The sequence below is a fragment of the Orycteropus afer genome, unplaced genomic scaffold, assembly GCF_000298275.1.
Source record: "Orycteropus afer afer isolate SDZICR_OR568_19922 unplaced genomic scaffold, OryAfe1.0 scaffold00412, whole genome shotgun sequence".
Classification (NCBI taxonomy): domain Eukaryota; kingdom Metazoa; phylum Chordata; class Mammalia; order Tubulidentata; family Orycteropodidae; genus Orycteropus; species Orycteropus afer.
The window spans coordinates 1527828-1548966 of NW_006921999.1; the positions used below are offsets into that span (position 1 = coordinate 1527828).

General features: G+C 40.8%; 1 protein-coding gene across 1 annotated transcript in view; it reads left to right on the forward strand.

The window, feature by feature from the left end:
• Positions 1–3111: 3111 nt before the first annotated feature.
• Positions 3112–21139, forward strand: part of CRYBG3 (crystallin beta-gamma domain containing 3) — a 172303-nt gene continuing 154275 nt past the window's right edge. Inside the window, exon 1 of the mRNA XM_007953772.1 lies at positions 3112–3260. Within this exon, the coding sequence (XP_007951963.1) occupies positions 3112–3260 (149 nt within the window). The remainder of the gene's footprint in view (positions 3261–21139) is intronic.

Sequence of the window (21139 nt, forward strand, 5' to 3'; positions counted from 1 at the left end):
ATACAGGAAGCAGACCACATCCTAAAGGCAGCTACTCAGCTGCTTGTAGTAGATCCCACCATGGAGTTGATTGCCAGTCTCATCATGGGGAAAAACTACCACCAGCTGCCCAGCCACTCAACCAGGCCCAGCCAAGTTGACACAAAAACATAACCACCACAGCCATCAAGCTGATTCTCACTCATAGTGACCCCCATTGGGTTTCTGTGTAAATCTGTACAAAAGTAGATTACCCAGTCTTGCTTCCGCAGAGCGGCTGGTGGGTTTGAACCACCAACCTTCTGGTTAGCAGTCAGATGCCTTAGTCATTGTGCTACCCGAGCTCCTTCCAACAATATATAGGATATGTTCATATTTCGGTAGGGTTACTGATCCAGCCACTCCTCGGAAGTAAGGTTGGGCAATCTGCTTCTGCAGTGATACTGCCTTGGAAACCCAAAGAGGGATCACTATGCGTTGGGTCCAACTTGATGGCACATAACAACAACAACAACTGGTCCTGCTTCTTGGGCACCTATTCACTCTAGGGGCCTCTAATAATATTTAAATTATTTTGTAATTCTGCAGGAACCCTCATGGTTCAATAGTTAAGCACTTGGCTGCTAACTGAAAGTGGTCATTTGAGACCCCCAGCCACTCAGTGGGAGACCAATGTGGCAGTCTGCTTCTGTAAAGACTACAGCTTTGGAAAACTATAGGGTAGTTCTACTCTGTCTTAAAGAGTCGCTATTACAGAATCCACTGCATGGTAATGTTTTTTTTTTTTTTTTTTTATTTTATACTTTTGCAAATTAGCTGTTCACTAATAGCTATGGCATTCTATGGCTATAAAGCAAACAATCCTACTTAAGGACAGAAGAATTAGCTGTTCACTAATAGCTATGGCATTCTATGGCTATAAAGGAAACAATCCTACTTAAGGAAAGAAGGAATTCTAGCTGGATTGACAATAGTATTATTTCTACTACTCAAACTCACCAGCAACACTGTAGAAAATTTCAATATTGAGGACTTTATACATAATGATTCTGATGCCTCTCCAAACAGAATAAGACTGGCTATTGAAGAATTATGAGGACTATCAGCACTTTTTCCTTGAGATCTATTTCTTGGAGAAATTCTTAAGAGAAGTATTATTAGTTAAAACCATGATTCATTAAGAAATTTTACTTGTCCCACCCAATGTTATTCCCAGAAAGACTTCCTGAACAAGCCACTCTTTCTGTGAGCATTAGAATGTAGGACCTTTTGGGTCACAGTACAAACGGACACATCTGCTAGTCATCTAACATTTCTTTTAGGAGATAAATTATTCTCTGGGCCTTCTAGCTGAAGGAAACAGTTTGTTCCATACTTTCTTTGCTATTGTACTCTCTTTCAGCTTTCTGGCAAGTGGACTTTAAATGGAGATTCTCCTAAGATAAGAAAGCTAGAATTAGGAACTTTACTTGTCTTATCCTGGTATACCATTCTAGTCTCTTCTTAGTCTCTCAGACTCACAGAGAAGGAAGAAGGATTTACAAAAGAGAAACACACTGGTAAAACTTGAGGGATAATCTGGGAGGAACCCAGTTGAAGGAAACTGGGATGATTTAAATCTGTGGGTTAATTCCAGCCAAAACAAATCAGGGTGAGTGTCTTAGGCCTGTGTGGCAGTTATTAGGGGCTGGAGTGCCTATTGGAGGCAGCTTTGGGCTAGAAGGGGAACTCAAATGCCACCAGTTGGTTCTGAAATGACGTGGGCTTACAGACGTGGAATCTACTCATTGCTTTTTCTCTAGTACCCCTAAACTAGAAGAAGGATGACCCTAAGGTTCTCTTCTTTCCCTAGTTAAACGTCCCTGCAAGTTTCATTTTCATCTTATTTCCTAGTATAAAATTTTAGTGAATAAATGCACCCTGTCTCCTTCCTGATTTCTATATATTTTTCATGGGAGTTTGGCTTTAAATAAGCAAACAAATCAAAACACATGGGTGACTGAGCCTCTGCATGTTTTTTATATTAATCCCTTGTTGTTGTTGTTATGTCGAGTCAAACCCGACTCATAGCGACCCGTCCTTGGGTTTCCTAGGCAGTATCACAGAAGTAGGATTGCCCAACCTTCCTTCCGAGGAGTGGCTGGTGAGTTTGAACCCAGGGGTCTGGTTAGCAGGCAAGTGTCTTAGCCACTATGCTACCAGAGTAATCCCTAAGGCATGGAAATGTAAGGAAATCCATACTACTGTATTTAGACCTTTATTTAAAATCAAATCTTAAGAACCTTTTCCTTTCCAGATGTCAGATCCGTTAGTAACTACAAAATACTTCTTTCAGCGTTTACCAATAGTAAGAAAATTTGAATCATGCTTGTTATTTTGTTCAGTGTCGCTATTGGAAGAGTGCCGGCGGAGCAGTGTGTAACTTGAAATGTTAGAGATTTAACGAACTTCTATGTTAGAAGGAGTTACTCCACTTGTAAACTAACTGACCAAGAAAAGAGTTTCTGGCGGATCGTGACAGGTACCGCCTTCTATTCCCTGTCAGAGCTTTCGCTCTGGGGTAACCGCGTCTTTTGCAGAACTGGTTGAAAAAGTGTTTGGGGTAGTTTGTGGGCGAAAAGGCAGCAGCCCAGCTCTGCTGTTTACTAAGTGTCTTCCTTCATAAATTTCTTTCAAAAGTCTGAAAACTGTTTACGAACACTGGCTGTAGGAAACAGAACAAATCAGTAACACAAAAGGAATGAAAGCAAAGCCAAAGCAGCAGCAGCTTGAGCTCTTTTGGGCGGGAATCCTGGCATCCACTTCAGCAGGCGGCGCGCGCCCTCCTGGGGATCTCCGCACCCGGCAGGCCGTGCCTTGCGGAACTCGGGGAGGTGCCACGTTCTCTGGCTCCTCCCGGGGGCGGGCCGGCCGCCGAGGGCGGGGGGAGGGGCAGCCGCTGCTGCGCGGTGAGCAGAGGCGCGGGGAGCGTGTCGCCCCTGCGCCTCTCAGCCCGCGATGGATTGAGGCGCGCCGGCGGCCCGCGCCTGTTGGTCCTGCGCTCGCCGGATGCCGCAGCGCTGGAGTACTAGCGCACAGCACTGCCTCGCCAGTTCCCCGCTGTCAACACCGGCCGGCAGCCGCACTAGGGAGATGTCCGGTGGTCGGAGAAGGACCGGCACCCCCTGGCACAGCTTCTCCCGGTTCTTCGCTCCCCGAAGCCCTTCCCGGGACAAGGAAGAGGAAGAGGAGGAGAGGCTGCGGACGAGCCAGACGCCGGCTCCGAGCCGGGGCGCTGCCAGGTAGGATGCTCAGGGGGGCGAAGGGGGTGGTCGGGGCGGATTCGGCAGGACTGGACTTTCTGGCTTGACTGCCGTCAGCAAGCCGTTCTCCGGCCAGACTGCAGTTTGCTCGCCACTTGATGTTCACTTTCCTCCATTGCTAAAGTTTCCTCCTCTCCCAGTTCCTCGTGCCGTATCACTCCCGGTTCCTGGTCTGTTAAATCTGGGTAAAGTTCCCGATCCTCAGCCCTCTGCCTTCCCACCCGGCCCAGCCCTTCACCACCCCCAGCCCCCAGTGGTTCCGTTCCAGTTCCACACACGTCTGTTCCCTAAGTTAAGGCAGACGTGATTTCCCCGGCATCCTGCCGGCAGTAATGGGAAACAGTTGTGAGCTGAGCGTAGCAACAGCCGAGGGAATGAGGACGCGATCTGAAACCCATTTGTGTACGGGTAGGTCCAGGCAGAAGTGGGGAAAGGTGAAGCTTTGGAACGTCACGCCTTAAGCTGGCATATTGCCACTTTATTTAAACGTTCTAAGAATAATTTCTTAAAAAGAAGTTCCCAAGACTTCATCAGTAATTAAAACATCGTTAGGATCGTTAAGGTTTATTTACCATTAACCGGACATTTAAGTAATGCCGGACATTTAAGTAATGCCGCCTTTCTGTCTTCGGAAACATCTGCCTCAGGTTTCCAGGCAGATTCCAAGAACCGTGACTCGAGCTGTCTTGGTTTCAGTAATGAAAACGTGCCCTTTCCCTGTAATATTTTTTCTTCTTCCACCTGCTGTAAAATCGATTTTTTTTAGACGTGTCTCATTAAAGTGCCTGTTCCTGAGCCTGTGCATTCACTCTGAAGGTGAAAGAGGGGTCAAATAAAATACAACTTGCTGTTTTAAACTTTTGATAAGAAGAACGTCGCTCCCCACCCCCACGCCCTATTGCACCAGAAGAGCGTGTATGGAAACCAAGTGATTGGAAGGATGCGCTCCAGGAAAGCATAGCTACCATTTACTTAAGATTTTAAAGAGTTGGTGGTGGGCTTCCCAAAAAAAAAGTTTAGGAAACTGAAAAAACTGTAACTGTGACTGAGCTTGGTTCCATTTACATCCAGGTTTTGTGATTCAATTTCTGTACCTCAGTTTTCCTGCTTGTGAAACATTTCTATTACGATCCTATGTTAGTAAAACACCATATCTTTACAAGAATCCTCCCAGCTGTAGTTGGTTATTCCTTTAGGAAGTTTCAGTGATACCAGATTTTTAAGGGAGAGTTTGAAAATCAAAGTTGCACGGTACTAAAAAATAGTTTTGAAGTCTGACTTATCCCAACCCGGATGTCCCAACCCGGATGTTCTGCTGGTGTGGGCAGACAGCCTGTGGCCTGCCATCACTTTAACAACTCTAACAATCTTGGATTATGTGAAAGCAATATTTAAAAGAAATCCCAAGTTGACTCAGCAGAAGCTGGAAACTTGAGAGTCAGTATTAGAAGGGAATTAAAAAAACACAAAAAACTCACTGCCGTCAAGTCCATTCCAATTCATCAGATCTTACATAGAAAGGAATAACCAAAAAAAACCAAATTCAGTGCTGCCGGGTCAGAACCAACTCACAGTGACCCCCTCCTTTGGTCTCTGAGGCAGTATCACTAAAGAAATAGATTGCCCAATCTTCCTTCACAGGAGTGGCTGGTGGATTTGAACCACCAGCCTCCTGGTTAGCAGTCAAATGCCTTAGGCACTACACCACACTATGACACCAGAGCTCCTGTAGAAAGGAATGTTGTTGTTATGTGCCATGAGTCGGACCCTACTCATAGCGACCCCTCCGGTATCTCTATGGAAGTAGATTGCCCAACCTGCCTTCCCAGGAGTGGAATGTTGTTGTTGTTGTTTGCTGTCAAGTCGGCCCGACTCATAGTGACCCCTTCTTGGGTTTCCGAGGCAGTATCACTACTGGAAGTAGGATTGCCCAACCTTCCTTCCGAGGAGTGGCTGTTGGGTTTGAACCGCCAGCCTTCTGGTTAGCAGTCAAATGCTTTAGCCACTATGCTACCAGAGCTCCTGTAGGAGTGGAATAGGCAGGCCAATTTCAGGTTGATTGCAGTATTGTCCTGAAAGCCTGCCTGTCTCCTATCCTGCCCCTATTTGACTTTTTAAAGGAACTTCTCAAACCTAATCTCTTCTGATTGGAGCTCTAGTAACTACTCCTTGTCTACCTGGCACTTCTCTATTCTCATTATCTGCAGATAGTTATAAACTGTAACTTTTTGACAGTGAAAAATGTGCTATTGTGTTTTTTGAACACTAATTTTGTCCGTATCTTTTTTTAAGTAACTTGCCAGATGTTAAGGGGATTGCAGATAATCTTTTGTGTGGGTGTTGTTTTAAATGAGTTTAAATCTTTCTTTTCAAGGATATAAGCAAACACAAAGCCTTTGTTGAAAGTTTTATGAAACAAATGGAAGTGCTTATGTTTAGTGTAGTAGAAAGGAACTCTGGTGGTGCAGTACTTAAGACATTTGTCTGCTAACCAGAAGGCTGGTGGTTCAAACCCATCACACCCACCAGCCACTCTGCAGAAAAAAGTTGGGGCAATCTACTTCCATAAAGATTTACTGCCTTGAAAACCCAATGGGGGTTGCTATGAGTCAGAATTGACTTGATGGCAGTGAGTTTGGTTTTTTAGGTTTGTTGTTGTTGTTATGTGCCATCAAGTCAGACCCAACTCATAGTGACCCCTCCTTGGGTTTCCGAGGCAGTATCACTATGGAAGTAGATTGCCCCATCTTCCTTCTGAGGAGTGGCTAGTGGGTTTGAACCACCAGCCTTCTGGTTAGCAGTCAAGTGCCTTAGGCACTATGCTACCAGAGCTCCTTTTTTAGGTTTAGGGTAGTATGAATATCCTAGTATCACAGCATCCTGGAGTTAACAAGATTGGAAACAGAATTGTGATTTGTCACTGTGCTGTTATTTCAGTAGAGGTATTTTGGCTGCTGCTATTTGGAGCAGAAACCTCTTTTACCTTTTACGTTGATGGATTTAGATGCAGAGTAGTCAACAAAAATACTGTGTTTGGATGTAAAAGACAGTGAGAGCAGGGTTCTTTTCCTTAAGGAAGCATTTGAGAAGCAGAGAGCACTTGAAAACAGTAGTTTCAGTGCCTATTTTGTGCCCAGAACTTTGCACTTTTTATAATATTATTACACATGACCTTGACCAACCTATATATCAGTATTCGCATTTTACTTTAAAACAAACAGGTTTTAAAAAATTGTTCAAAATCACATAGTTATTTTTCAGTCAGTTTTATACTGTACCTGTAACTATTAGGCACCTTAATATTCACTAAGAGTTAATGTCTGTATTCTGGTTTTCCAGTATACTAAAAATGAAATGAAATGTGTTTGTCAAACTTACTTTATACAGTCTTCTTTTTTCTTCACTACCAGTGTTGACTTACATGCATTTTATTATGTAAACAAATAAACGAAAAAAAAAAAAAAAAAACCCAAACCAAACCCAGTGCCATTGAGTCAGTTCTGACTCATAACCATGTACAGATACAAATCTAGATATAAATTTCTTAAGAACAGAGTGAAAAATTATGCACAAAAATAACCGCAAGACCAATAAGTTCAATTTATGACATTGTCCTCTTTTTGGCTACTCAAAAAATACATATGATACCAACTAGGACAAACACAGGATCTTTGGAGTTTGCCATGACTAGTCTCTGTACCATGCCATGATTTTGTGCTTCCCATATTTCTCTATTTGAGCCATAGGAATGCATTTGTTTTTATTTTCTGAGTTATTTGGACTTCTCTTGGTGTAAACACATCATTTACGTACTGAATTTGCTGCTGTTCTTAAGTTTTAGCAATTAAGGTCTGTTAGCCATAGTCACAGAGGACATCAAGCTCAATTGGCATAACACACTGCCAAAACATTGTACCACCCTCCTACTTTGGTGAGCAGTGACTGGGATCTTAAAAGCTTGCAGCCAGCCATCTAGATGCAATGATGGTCTCTCCTTGTCCAGAACAAAGAATAATGAAGAAAACCAAAGATTCATGGAAACAGTTAGTCCAAGCAACTGGTGCACCCTGTGATCCTCAGCCTATATGACTATGTGACCAGAAGAACTATATGATGCCTGGCTACCATTGTCAACCACTCAGAGGGGAATCTGTGCAGGAGATCCTGGATAGAGAGGGAGAACAATGTGGAACAAAACTCAAAATCATTTTTTGGGGAAGAAAAAGGACCAGGTTTGCTGGTCTGATAGAGCCTGGTGGAATCCCTGAGACTATGGGCCCTAGCTGCCCTTCATATCTGGAATTGAACCCACTCCTGTGGCTTCCAGCCAAACAAAAGATGGGCGTATGAGGTGTACATTTTCACTAGGTAGATACACTCCTTGGAGAGAACAATCATGGGAGAAAAGAAGGGCTTGTATGCACAGGGACATAAGGGGCAACAGTGCATGGAGGGAAGGACACAGGGAAGAAGTAACTATGGGGAAGAAGTGGGAGGAGAGCTGTTGCATTGGGGTAAATTGTAGTCAATGTCCTGAGACAAAGTGTACGTGAACTGCTGTATGGAAAGTGAATTTGCTCTGTAAACTTTCACCCAAATCACAATTTAAATTAAAAAAAAAGAAGGTCTGTTAGTATCAATACTGGTGTATATGCGAACTCAGGTGTGGGAAGCGTAATTGCTTGGGAGTACATATAGCTTAAGGAGTCCCTGGGTGGTGCATGTGGTTAAGCTATAGACTAGCCAAAAAGTTGGCAGTTTGAACTCACCCAGAGATGCTTCCAAAGACTGGCCTAGCAATCTGCTTCTAAAGGTCACAGCCTTGGAAGCCCTAAGGAACAGTTCTACTCTATACACATGGAGTCACTATGAGTCAGAATCAGCTTGACTGCACTTAACAACACTTTATAGCTTGGGTGGTTAGTCAGATCCAAGAAATGCTTATATTAACTTATTTTAAATCATACAGGAAATGAAAACCACAATTGAAGTTTACATAGGAAAGTCAAGAAACTCTCAGAGGTTTGTAGATTCTAGTTTAAGAATCACTGCTGCAATGCTATTGCCTAGATTATGAGCACACAAGGAACAGAATATTTAAAGTATATAACTGGGGAGAGCAGGGAGGGCTTCATAGTAGAAATTGTTATAATGGGCCTTCAAGGAGTATATTATGTTCCTGTTAGTAGAGAATTTAGCAAGGAAGATACATATAGATGGTGAACAGGCAGATGAGTAAAGGCCTATAGGCATTTATAATCTGTAAGGGGCTGTATAAATTAGTGGGGTGCACACTAAAAATGGCAGTGAGAAAGTTAAGTCAAAACTGTGTTGTAAAAGTCTCCAGAGAGTATATAGTTTCAATTTAAAATCAGAAATTTTGCAAAAATTTGCCAAACAGGTATTGTTGAAATGGAAAAACTTGGATGATACCTGCCTTCTGATTTCGTCTGTTTTGTGAAAATGATTGCTCAGCTTTTGTTTCCTTGCTGTATCATATATAAAGATAAATTAATGGATTCCATGCAATGTTTGTAAGTGGGGAGGGAGTTAGTAAGGAGGAACTGCATTTGTCAAGGGTTGACTGTATTTGTTCCTGGGCCAGGAATACTTGCAGCATCTCATTTAAACCTCACATTCAGTCTAAAAGGTTGGTATGCTTATCACCACTCTGACAATTGAGTGACAATTGAGGAACCTGAGGGAGAGAGAGTTCTTAGTGGCAGACACTGTTGGAATTTGATGTCTGTGACCTTACCCACTAATTGCCAGGAATATCCTCCAGTCATTGAGATAGCCCAAAATACCTCTACGTAGATGGGTGGGAGGGAGAATGGCAACACTCCCACTCAGAATGATTTACCCCAAATCGTGTTAGGACTAGATTTCACCTGTGAGGTTAGAACCTGGTGTCTCTGACTGACTCCAGACTTCTGGTTCTTTTTTTCCACATCATCCAGCCCAATACTCTTCTGAACTGTGCTGTTTTAAAAGATACTGGAAAATGTAAGTCACTTGGAACTTTCCTCACTATTTTCCAGAATGAGTGACAATGTAGCCCATTTCAGGTATATTCTTTTTGGCTGTCACTTTGAGTGGCCTAACATAGTGTCATTGATAGGAGGTAAGACAGGATCTTTAGACTCAAGGGCAGGGCCTGGGTAGTACATCTTGGCCTCCCCAGTACCTACCTCAGATGGGCAGTTAATATGTGTTTGTTAATGGGAGCTCTGGTAGCATAGTGGCTAAGACACTTGCCTGCTAACCAGACGGCTGGCGGTTCAAACCCACCAGCCACTCCTCGGAAGGAAGGTTGGGCAATCCTACTTCCGTAGTGATACTGCCTCGGAAACCCAAGGAGGGGTCGCTATGAGTCGGGGCTGACTCGACGGCACATAACAACAACAACAACAAAATTGGATCATTAAAGCACCTACTTGTGATTTTCCGCTAGATACAGTACACTCCCATCCCCGAAATGGGCATTTAAAAATGTGAGCGTGGAGTGTGTTTTTGCTTGTCTCCATTACTGAGAACGTTGAATGTATGAGGACAGGATACTGATGGGCTATGAGAAATTTTCATCCAAAATGTCAATAATATTTCTGATGACCAGCATGAGAGCTGTCAGCCTTCAGATTAAAGCACTGCTGCTGACCACAATATCAGTCGTGTGAGAAAAGGGAACTATGTTCTTTGAATTTTTATGTTGATTTTATTTCCATTGATTTGAAAGCAAGAGAGAAAATAATTGGAGATTGTGGTGTGGTGTTGAAGGACCTCATCAGCAGTTCATACCAGCAGTAGTAAAATTGACTGGTGAGTTCTTTAAGTCCTCAAAACCAAACCAAACCCTCTGCCATTCAGAACAACCCTAAAGGACAGGGTAGAACTGCCCTATAGGGTTTCCAAGGCTATAAATCTTTAAGGAAGCAGACTGCCTCTTCGCTGTCTCTCATGGAGTGGCTGGTGGGTTTGGACTGCCTGTCTTTTGGTGAGCAGTCCACTGTTTTAACCACAGCACCACCAAGTCCTCAGGGTTGTTTTATAAGTATTTCAGGCTCCTAGGTTAACTCAAGGCATAGGACATAATCTTGGCAGAGGAGTAGAAACACAGACTGTTTTAATATGCTACTGCCCTACTTTTTTCAAGTGAGATTTCTGCCTCTGGGTTTGACAGAGTGTCTGCCAGATGGCTAATTTGGTGATTCTCTTTCTTGACGAGGGCATTCCTCGAAAATGTAACAGTTATATACCCTGAATGTGGTAGAGTTATGAATGTGCCACAAATTGGCCTGCATTAGATTCATGCAATCACAACTTTTAACTTTATTGAAACAGTGATAATATTTTTAGGTTCTTTTCTCATTACAGTGGAAAACATAAAAAGAATAACATCAAATTTGATAAACTAAGAAAAGTAATATTCTCTCAAGACAAAATATTTCATTTTCTGCCAAGATTTCTGATGAAATACACTAAAGTCTAGATATACCAGAAATGCTAAAGAGCTGTGTGCACCGTAGTAAATTACATAATGTGGCTTTTCTAGCCATAAGTCTTTGTGAATTCCATCGTGGAATTTGCCATGAGAAACCAAGTAGCTCCTGATTATTAAAGTTATCTACCTTTGGGAGCAGCACAAAGCAATTTTCTGGGAAGTTCGCTCTCTCTCTCAGGTGTGTGGAATTCTGATGTTGGAATTGGTTATTTTGGCCATTCTGCCAGGCTCAAAAGGAGGCCTCCTAGAAGCAGAAGTCTCTCTCTGACTGCTGGCTGAGAAGGACAGGCTGCTAATAGAAACATGCTCCTGGGAGAGACACGCTCCTGAGAGACACCGAGAGACTTTCATTGCTGAGAGAGAGAGAGAGACCGAGAGACATGCATTACTGGGAGAGAGACTGCGAGAGACTGTTGGCTCAGAGACAGTGGGCTGAGCATTGTTCCAGAACTTGAATTGTAGCCTGGTGTTTCCCTAATAAACTCCACAATCTGTTGAGTTCTGTGTGGTCACTGCAACAAATTATTGAACCCAGCAGAGAGGTGGTGGGTACTGTGGGAGGAATGGTTGGTACCAGGGTTGGTGGGCTGGAGGGAGGCAGCATGTCTGGCCTAGCAGAAGTAGGCTTGGGATACTGATGGTGATTCTATCTTCTGTGGTTAGAGGAGATCAGAGGATGAAGTCTTCCTGCCCCTTTGGCACTATGGTAGCAAGAAAATGTAGCTTGACATACATTTAAACTAAGGAAAATAAATGAAGATATGTTAGGAGCTCTGGTAGCATAATGGCTAAGACACCTGCCTGCTAACCAGAGGGCTGGCGGTTCAAACCCACCAGCCACTCCTCGGAAGGAAGGTTGGGCAATCCTACTTCCATAGTGATACTGCCTCAGAAACCCAAGGAGGGGTCGCTATGAGTCGGGTTTGACTTGACGGCATACAACAACAACAACAATGTTCAGGAGACAGAGTCAGCATGAAATAAAGTTAAATAATTCATATTTATTTTGTGTTTGTTCATTCCATAAATTTGAGTGGCTGCTATGTGTCATGTATGGTGCTAAGCAGTGGGGACATGAAGATGAATGAATAACCAAAATTACCTTCAAAGATTTCATAAAAACTCTACCCTCCAGAAGTTCACAAATAAATGGCAGAGATAGACATGCACGTCCCTATGAAGATAAGCTCATTAGAAGCCAGTTACATTTTTGATACATGACTTGCTTGGTTCAGAATACACTTAATTTTTCATGAATGTCATACATTTTATGAAAATTTTAATTGAGCTTTCAAAAATATCTCTTCGCATTAACTTTTTTCTGAGCATGATTTGATTAACACCCTTTCCTCAGTCAGAATACAGGGGAGAAAATGTGATAGTTCTTTTTTTCCCTTCTTGATTCTAAAGGCTCAGGCAGCCCTTTAATGGAGGCAAAGTGCATGCTTTCAGGAATGGACGTTCCAAGTGAGTGGAGTTCCTTCACTTGATGTTGATAGAGAAACAAGTAACCAGAAATAACATATTCTTAATGTTTATTTGGGAGCTCTGGTAGTGTAGTGCCTAAGGTGCTTGACTGCTAACCAGAGGGCTGGTGGTTCAAATCCACCAGCCACTCTTCGGACGGAAGATGGGGCAATCTACTTCCGTAGTGATACTGTCTCGGAAACCTAAGGAGGGTTCGCTTTGAGTTGGGCCCTCGACAGTAAATAACAACAACAACAACATGGGCAATATATTGAATGATCTAGGAAACATCAAAAGAAGATGGAAGGAATACAGAGAGTCACTGTACCAAATAATTGCTCCATGTTCATCCATTTCGAGAGATGGCATATGATTAAGAACCAATGCTATTGAAGGAAGAAGTCGAAGCTGCACTTGAAGGAATTGGTGAAGAACAACGTTCCAGAAATTGACAAAATACCCACTGAGATGTTTCACCATCTCAGTGCCCCACTGGAAGCACTCACTCGACTATGCCAAGAGATATGGAAGACAGCTACCTGGCCAACTGACTGGAAGAGATCCATATTTGCACCCATTCCAAAGTAAGGTGATCGCACAGAAAGTGGAAATTACAGAACAATATCATTAATATTGCATGCAAGTAAAATCTTCCTGAAGATAATTAAAAAACGGTTGCAGCAGTATATTGACAGAGAACTTCTAGAAATGCAAACTGGATTAGAAGAGGATGTGGAGCGAAGGATATCATTGCTGATGTCAGATGGATCTTTGTTGAAAGTGAAGAGTACCAGAAGAATGTTTACTTGTGTTGTATTGATTATTCAATTGTGTGGATTATAAAAAATTATGAATAACATTGAGAAGAATGGGAATTCCAGAACACTTAATTGTGCTCATGAGGAACCTGTACATAGACCAGGAAGCTGTTGTTTGAACAGAACAAGGGGATACTGCATGGTTTAAAATCAGGAAAGGGGTACATCAGGGTTATATTCTTTCACCGTACTTATTCAATCTGTATGCTGAGCAAATATGCCAAGAAGCTGGACTATATGAAGAAGAACATGTCATCACTGTTGAGGAAGACTCATTAACAACCTGCAATATGCAGATGTCACAACCTTGCTTGCTGAAGATGAAGATGACTTCAAGCACTTATTGATGAAGATTAAAGACACCAGTCTGAAGTATGGGTTACATCTCACCATAAAGCAGAAGTCCTCATATTGGACCATAAGCAGCATCACGATAAATGGAGAAAAGATTGAAGTGGTTAAAGATTTCATATTACTTGGTTCCACAATCAACACCAGTGGAAGCAGCAGTAAGGAAATCAGATGGCTTATTGTTCTGGGCTATCTGCAAAAGACCTCTTTAAAGTGCTGAAGGGCAGAGATGCCTCTTTGAAGACTAAGGTGGGCCTAACCCAAGCCATAACTTCCTATGCCTGTGAAAGCAGGACAATGAATAAGGAAGACCAAAGAAGAGTTGATGCTTTTGAGTTGTGGTGTTGGCGAAGAATACTGAAAGTACCATGGACTGCCAAAAGAACTAACAGATCTATCCTGGAGGAAGTGCAGCCCGAATGCTCCTTGGAAGCAAGAATGGCCAGACTTCATCTGATCTTCTTTGGTCATGTTGTCAGAAGGAACCATTCCCTGGAGAAGGATATTATGCTTGGTAAAGTAGAGGGTCAGCGAAAAAGGGGAAGACGCTCAGTGAGATGTATTGACACAGTGGCTGTAAGGATGGACTCAAGTATAGCACAGATTGTGAGGCTGCACAGAACTGGGCAGTGTTTCGTTCTGTTTTACATAGGGTGGCTATGAGTTGGAGATGATTTGATGGCACCCAACAACAATGACAACAACGATAACCTCCTGTGTGATTGTGGGTAGGTCATTAACCCTCTCTGAGCTTTTAGTTTTAATGTGAAAGAGTAGGCAATCATGTCTAAGGTCCCTTCTAGCTTTGGCATACCAGGTAAAACTCCATGAGATAATAGATATTTCCAAAACAAAGTAATGTGCCTTATAGATTAGAAAGCCTTATGTTTTACTGTATATGTTGTTATGTTGTTGTTGTTATGTGCCGTCGAGTCAAACCCGACTCATAGCGATGGATTAGTTAATTCTTCCACGTGATCCTAATATCTTCTTGATTCAGTTTGGAAACTTCACTTCTGTTTAACAAGAATTCATTAACTGATGTCAGCTCAGCCTTTATGATCCCGAGACTAGAACTAGATGGTACCCTGCTACCAATGCCAACCACTCAGAAAGGGAGCAAAACAGGAGATCCTGTATAGAGTGGGAGAAAAAATGTGGAACAGAATTCAAAAACACAGAAAAGACCACAGTAGTGGTCAGATAGAGTCTGGTAGAACCCCCTGAGTTATCCTTCAGACTTAGAATGGACTCACTTCCATGGGTTGGTTCTCAACCCAACACTAGAAAGACCTACATGCAGAACATCTACCTCAGGGCGATGCACTCACCTAGGGAGATGCAGCCCTTAGAACAATCAGCCAGGAGACATCAGTGGGGTGGCATTCACATAGAGGGGTAAGCTGGATAGACAGGAATGCATAACAAGGACACAGGGAGAAGGTGGTCACAGGGACAGAAGGGAAGAACTGTTTATTATGTGTCAGAGATGGTAATTGGGGCATGCAATCAAATGTGCAGGAACTGTTGAATGTAAAACAAATTTGCTTTGTAAATTTGCACCTAAAGCACAATTAAATTAAAAAAAAAATTAACTGATGTTAGACAGGTTGTTAGGTACTGGGAATCTTATAGTAAACAAAACCCAACATGGTTTCTTCCTCAAGACACTCATGCAGTTTTGAGGGGAAGGTGGGTGTAGCATAGCATAAATCTTTGTTCTCTTAAAATGAGTACTAGGGTTATGTGCAAGGAGACATAGGAGCACTTAACAGGTATGGGCACACCATTATGACTACTCTTTAGAGGAAGCTAGTTTAAACTCTTTTAAGCTCGTTCTTCTGGTATTTCTATCCACGTGTGTAAATAATATCTTACTGTTCTTTCTGAATTTATAAACTTTAGATTATATATATTGGATTTTGGGTATAGAAGATGAGGATTTACCTATTTTACACCTTTTCCCACCTCCCATCACCCATACAAAATGATTGTTAAACATTTTGGGTTAAATAAAAAATCAATATTTAGATTTTTATGACTATGTATTGTTTTCTGCTAAGCCATATCCTATATGACAATTAAATTTATTTCTTTGTATAATCTTTTGTGTTTCCTGAATTTATTGCCTTGTTTTTTGTTCTGTTATTGCAATTTATTCTAAGATGCTCAAACATATTTATAAAACCCTTTTCAGTGTGTTTTTGCCACACCAGTAAATCATCTCTCTCAATTCACCCAAGAACCCTCCAAGACTTTTCTTTTGGCAGATGGAGCCACCTGTACTTGATCTAATAGTTCCCAAGCTTGGTACAGTGGTCTCTTCTGTTTTACTCTGTGTCGGAGCTCCTGTTTTTGGCTCTCTTGTATTCTTTTTTCTTGGCTAACTCCCTTGTTTTGTTTGAGTATAGCCTCCAGTAACTTTTTAAGAAAAGATGCATGTGAGGTAACTTTCTTTTTAAGTCTTTACATTTCTGAAAATACCTTTTCTATTCTCTTGAATGATAGGTTGTCTGGGTATAAAATTAGAGGATAGAAATTATTTACTCTCAGAATTCTGAAGATATTTCTTCATTATCTTCCTCTTTAATACAGTTGTTGAGAATTCTGATACCAGCCTGACCAGTCTGATCCTTTTTATGTAATTTTTTTTTTTTTTGGTTGTGAATTTTTAACATTCTCCTCTCTCTTCCTATATTAATCCAGATTCTACAAATTTTCAGTACAAACCATATATAGTGCCCCCCCCCTTTGTTTTTTAAATCCATTCCTTTTATTGAGCATTTGATAAGCTTTTCATTTGGAAGACATATGTCTCACTATTTAGGACTATTTTGCTCAAGCTCCATGTTTTTTGTCTGTGTCTTCTATGCCTCTACTCTTCTTGGTATTCCCAAGTCTGGAGCCCACTGGTTTTAATTTTCTGGTCTTCTGCCAAATATTTCTAAGCTGAGGATCAGATTTGGAAATAGGGTTAAACAGACTTTCATGCAGTCCCCCTTTTCACCCTTGGGCCTCATCTCCTACCATGATCCTCCAAGTTTTGAGATGTATCTGGAGTTTTGTTGAAGCAAACCAAAATGAAAGTATCTTCTTCTGTTTCCACTTACATTGCAGTCATATGTATTCTCTTATGCTTGTTTTTCTACTTCAAAAATTTGTTGACATCTCTTTAATGGTTGTTGCCCCTCCTGTTGTTACCTAGTAGCTTATTTCCTTTTATTTGTTGCTTTACTGTCATTTTGGTAGGATTAGGGGGTAGAACAAAGTTAAACACATGTTCATTTATCCTAGTTTGGAGAGATTCTTTGCATATCATTGTTGCCAAACTTTATTACTTAAGTACAAATAAACTTCTTAACAGTGGCTATTGGAAAGAATTGCTGAAATATTACAAATTAGAGTATCCTGCATACTTGTAAAATCAAATACACTTTAAAGTGCTAGTTTCAAACAAAATGTTGAAACAGAAATGTGATATGCAGAGTTATAAAATGACACCCAACATATTGATAAAATGCAGTTTGGGTTTCATTATTACAACACAGGCCTTCAGATAGCACACTTTGAATATATCCTTTATAACAAGCAGTGCAAATGACAGTGCTGGAAATGACATGAAAATGACATCTGAGTACTCTTGCAAATAAAATTTAATGTCATTTCTAGAAGATACGTGCTAGAAATTTCTGCCTAGTCTGAATTAAAATTTTTATAAATAGTGAATACTACCTCAAGGGTGGATCATATTTTTTTGTAACTATCCTTAATCACTTGCTTCTTATGACAAGGATTGAAATCTTTCAAATTTTATGTTTCAATAACTAGGAACAGGTTAGATGAGATAGACACTTTCTTCCTTTTATTATCTTGTTTGTCAGAGCACCAAGGAGTATAACCTGACTGGAACTGTAGCCTTGTGCTACGCTTGGCAAAGAAAAAAAATATGAAACATAATAATTTTGATTATTTCATTGTTTGTAATGGACAGATAATGATTTTGTTTGGCAATGTTGTATATATTATAATACAAAGAAAGTAGCTTTATGTAGCATTTATAGTATTTGTATTTTATTTTTTGGCTCTTTTAAATTCATTGCTTATGTTTTTCCACTGATTTATTTTTACTTTTTATCAACTACAATACTATTTTTTCTCCTTTTAATAGTAATATATACTTTTGCAGAAAATCATGAAATTATTAAAAAAAATGAAAAAGGGAAAAAAATTAAAATTAAAAAAACCCACACTCATAACACACTATCAGAAACAAGTGCCATTTTTCCAGATCATTTCCTAGGTGCATGTCAACATGTATAAATATTTTTATAAAAAGTAAAAACTCTGTTCAGGGCTTTGAAACTTCCATTTTTTTTCACTTAATAATAGTGTTTTAATAATTTCTACAATAGCAAGTGTATTTGTACAAGTCATATATATAATTTTAAATTAAATTCTTATAAAAATACTGTGTTTTCACTTTTGAGTTTTCATATTTGAATATCTAAATGTGTCTACTTACAGAGGGATTGTATTCTAAAGAGAAGAGCAGAAAATTACGTATAAAATTCACTGAAGTAAAAATAAGGCAAAGTTGGGATGGAGCATGATTGATGTGGTGAATCTGGGGTAAGGAGTTTTATTGTAGTAGGGTATTAATGAAAGACCTGTTTGTTGGATAACATTTGCGTAAAGAATTGAATTATATTTAGGAAAGAGACATGAGCAAATCTGCCAGAGAACTTTCCAGATAAAGGGAACAGCTAATTCCAACGTCCTGGGGCAGGATCCAAGGAGCCCTGGGATGCAGTGGTTAAGCACTCTGTTGCTAACCAAAAGGTCATCAGTTCGAACCCAGTAGTTGCTCTGCAGGAGAAAGATGTGACAGTCTGCTTCCCTAAAGATTACAGTCTTGAAACCTTAATGGGCAGTTATACTCTGCCTTATAGGGTCATTTGAATAAAAATTGACTCAATAGCAGTGACTTTTTTTGTTTGGAGCAGGATCAGATTGGCACAAATTCCAGAGTGAGTGGTCAGAATAGAGGGCAGAGTGAAGAAGAGAGCAGGAGCTCAGATATGGTAGGACTTGGTGAGCTGTAGTAAGGAGTTGAGATGATGAGATTTGCTTTTTGAAAGGATGATTTGGACATGGTCTTATATGTATGTGTTTACGTTTAGAAAACTTTACAGAGGAGGAGGGATTTGTATTTCCAGTTGGAGGTGAGATCAGGCTTGGCTGTGTTATGGGGAGCTCTGGGAGAACAGTGTTAGCAGTTCTTAGATCTTCAGTGCCTTTCCTTTAGGAAAATTTGTTGAATTCAGTTTGTTGATGGAGATATGAATGACTGCCCTATTTCAGAAGGCAGGTAGAATACTGTTCTGTGTTCATGTCACAGCAAAAGATTCAGGTTTTTAATTCTTATGAGTTGGGACAACCATTCAGAATTTGGAGGGTTTAGGATGGGAGATTTTGAGGGAACAGAACAGTGCATGTATATAGTGAATGCTTAGGTATGATTCAGACATTGAAGTTTCACGCTGGCCTATGATTGAACTGTAATTATGGGTAATATTTTAGGGGCATGAGGAGAGGAACAGGAAGTAAAGAAGCTTCAAGGTAGATACATAAGTTATAGGAGAGCACTGACGTTATGGAGAAAACAGTGTCAGAAGACTTTAAAGTTGTAAAGCAACTGAGCCTAATAATCATGTCTATTACCTTTCCTCCCTTCTCTCAATTTTCCTCCAAAGAGTTTTGAAATCATTCAGATGCCAGATGTTTGAGCTAAAATACATGTTGTTTCCCTGGTTCAAAATTGCAGCTTTTAGTTACCTTTTAATTTGAAACCCAGAAATAGTGCTATAACCACCTGTTTTATGTTCTGTTAATAGTCATTTAATAGTACATGTGCCACTCAACTCCTGGCAGCCACTGTCTATGGATGGACAGTTTTCCAGATGGTTGGTTGTAAATCGTTGGTGTGGAATTCAGTCTTTTTCCTCGTACAAGCAGGGTTGGGCATGCTAGGTGGGACTGTAGGCCAGTGCACAAAAATCGGTTTCATCTATTATTGAATTACAGTGTTGAACCAAGATAGGATTTGTCACATGAAATGGTATTTCTAAGAAAAAATCCCCAATGTAGTATAGATAGCTCACAAGGCAAGATGAACCCTTTTGGAGAGTATGGGGAAACTGTATTTAAAGATCTGAGAGAGTCATATATAAGGGGGTAGAGGCTTCAGAAACTCTAGAAGGGACAATTGAAGTTTCTGCCTCTTTTGTTAAAGTGCCCTGATATTTATTTAAATTCTGATTTCTTTGCCATAGTCTTTCTCCTCCTTTACCTCAGTAGGATTTGAATTGATTTTCCTGTTCCTTTCTCCACTAACTCTATAATAGGGTAAACCAAACGAAATCCATTGCCCTTGAGTTGATTTTGACTCATAGCAACCCTATAGGACAGAGTAGAACTGCTGTATAGGGTTTTCAAGTCTATAAGTCTTTACAGAAGCACACTGCCTTATCTTTCTCCCATGGAGTGGCTGGTGGGTTCAAACTGCCGACCTTTAGGATAGATGCTGAGTGTCTTAACCCTTGTAACACCAGAATTTTAGATCTGGCAGAGATCCTTTATCAGTTGGGACTGACCCTTTCAATTTACTTATTTGTAAAATCAAGTCCAGAAAAGTACATTTTGACTTGTGTCTTTTGTCCTAAGGTGCTGTCTCTGAAGCAGATATATGTCCATTGTTTGTTTTTGTACAGCGTTTTGCTACAAGAAAGGGAGTTGATAGGTAAAAAGACAGGTAAAAAGACTCCTTCTTGTTCCTCTTCTCATTTAATCTTTCACGGGAAAGTCATACATGGAGGACCCAAGCATGATTTGACTACATTTCAGGGAATGGTAGCTTCTGGCTGCTTTTAGTGTTTTGCCACAGAAGTTGAGCCAGGTAGGCCCTGAGATGAGGAGCAACATGCAGATTACACAGGAAGGAAAGGCCTGATGAGACTGTAGTAGAGAGCGAAATGCAGCATTGGGGACTAGGTGTTGGCACTAGCAGAGTTAGATTGTGTTAGTGAGGAAGAGGAAACAACAGAGAGATTTCCCCTGATTCTCTTTTCTCGTTCTCAACCATATTGCTGTTTCCTCTTCTGTAGGCCATACTTTGTGCAGTGGAAGTGAAATTCTAGAGTGGGATAATAATCTCAGGTAACATTAGACTGAGTGGGCTGGAGAGGATGGAAAGAATGGAAATCCTTAGCAGAAGACACTGAGAATGGTAGAAAGTCCCCAGGGACAGTGGGTGCAGGGGGCTGTTGAAATGTAAAAGCATTCTCAAATCAGGACTGGCTATCATAGCATTAATAAGATTCTTACCCCAAATTCTCTTAACATTGACCTGGAGATTGCAGAAGAATAATTAAGACAGCCCTTGCAATCTATTACAGGTTTCCAATCATTCCAATCAGTTATGAAGGCAAATTCCAATAGATAATTGGAAGAAAGGTTTTTTTTTTCATATATATATATATACATATATATATATATATATGTATGTATGTATGTATTTGTTGTTGTTATGTGCCGTCAAGTTGGACCGAACTCATAGCGACCCCTCTTTGGGTTTACAAGGCGATATCACTATGGAAGTAGATTGCCCAACCTTCCTTCCAAGGAGTGGCTGGTGGGTTTGAACCTCCAGCCTTCTGGTTAGC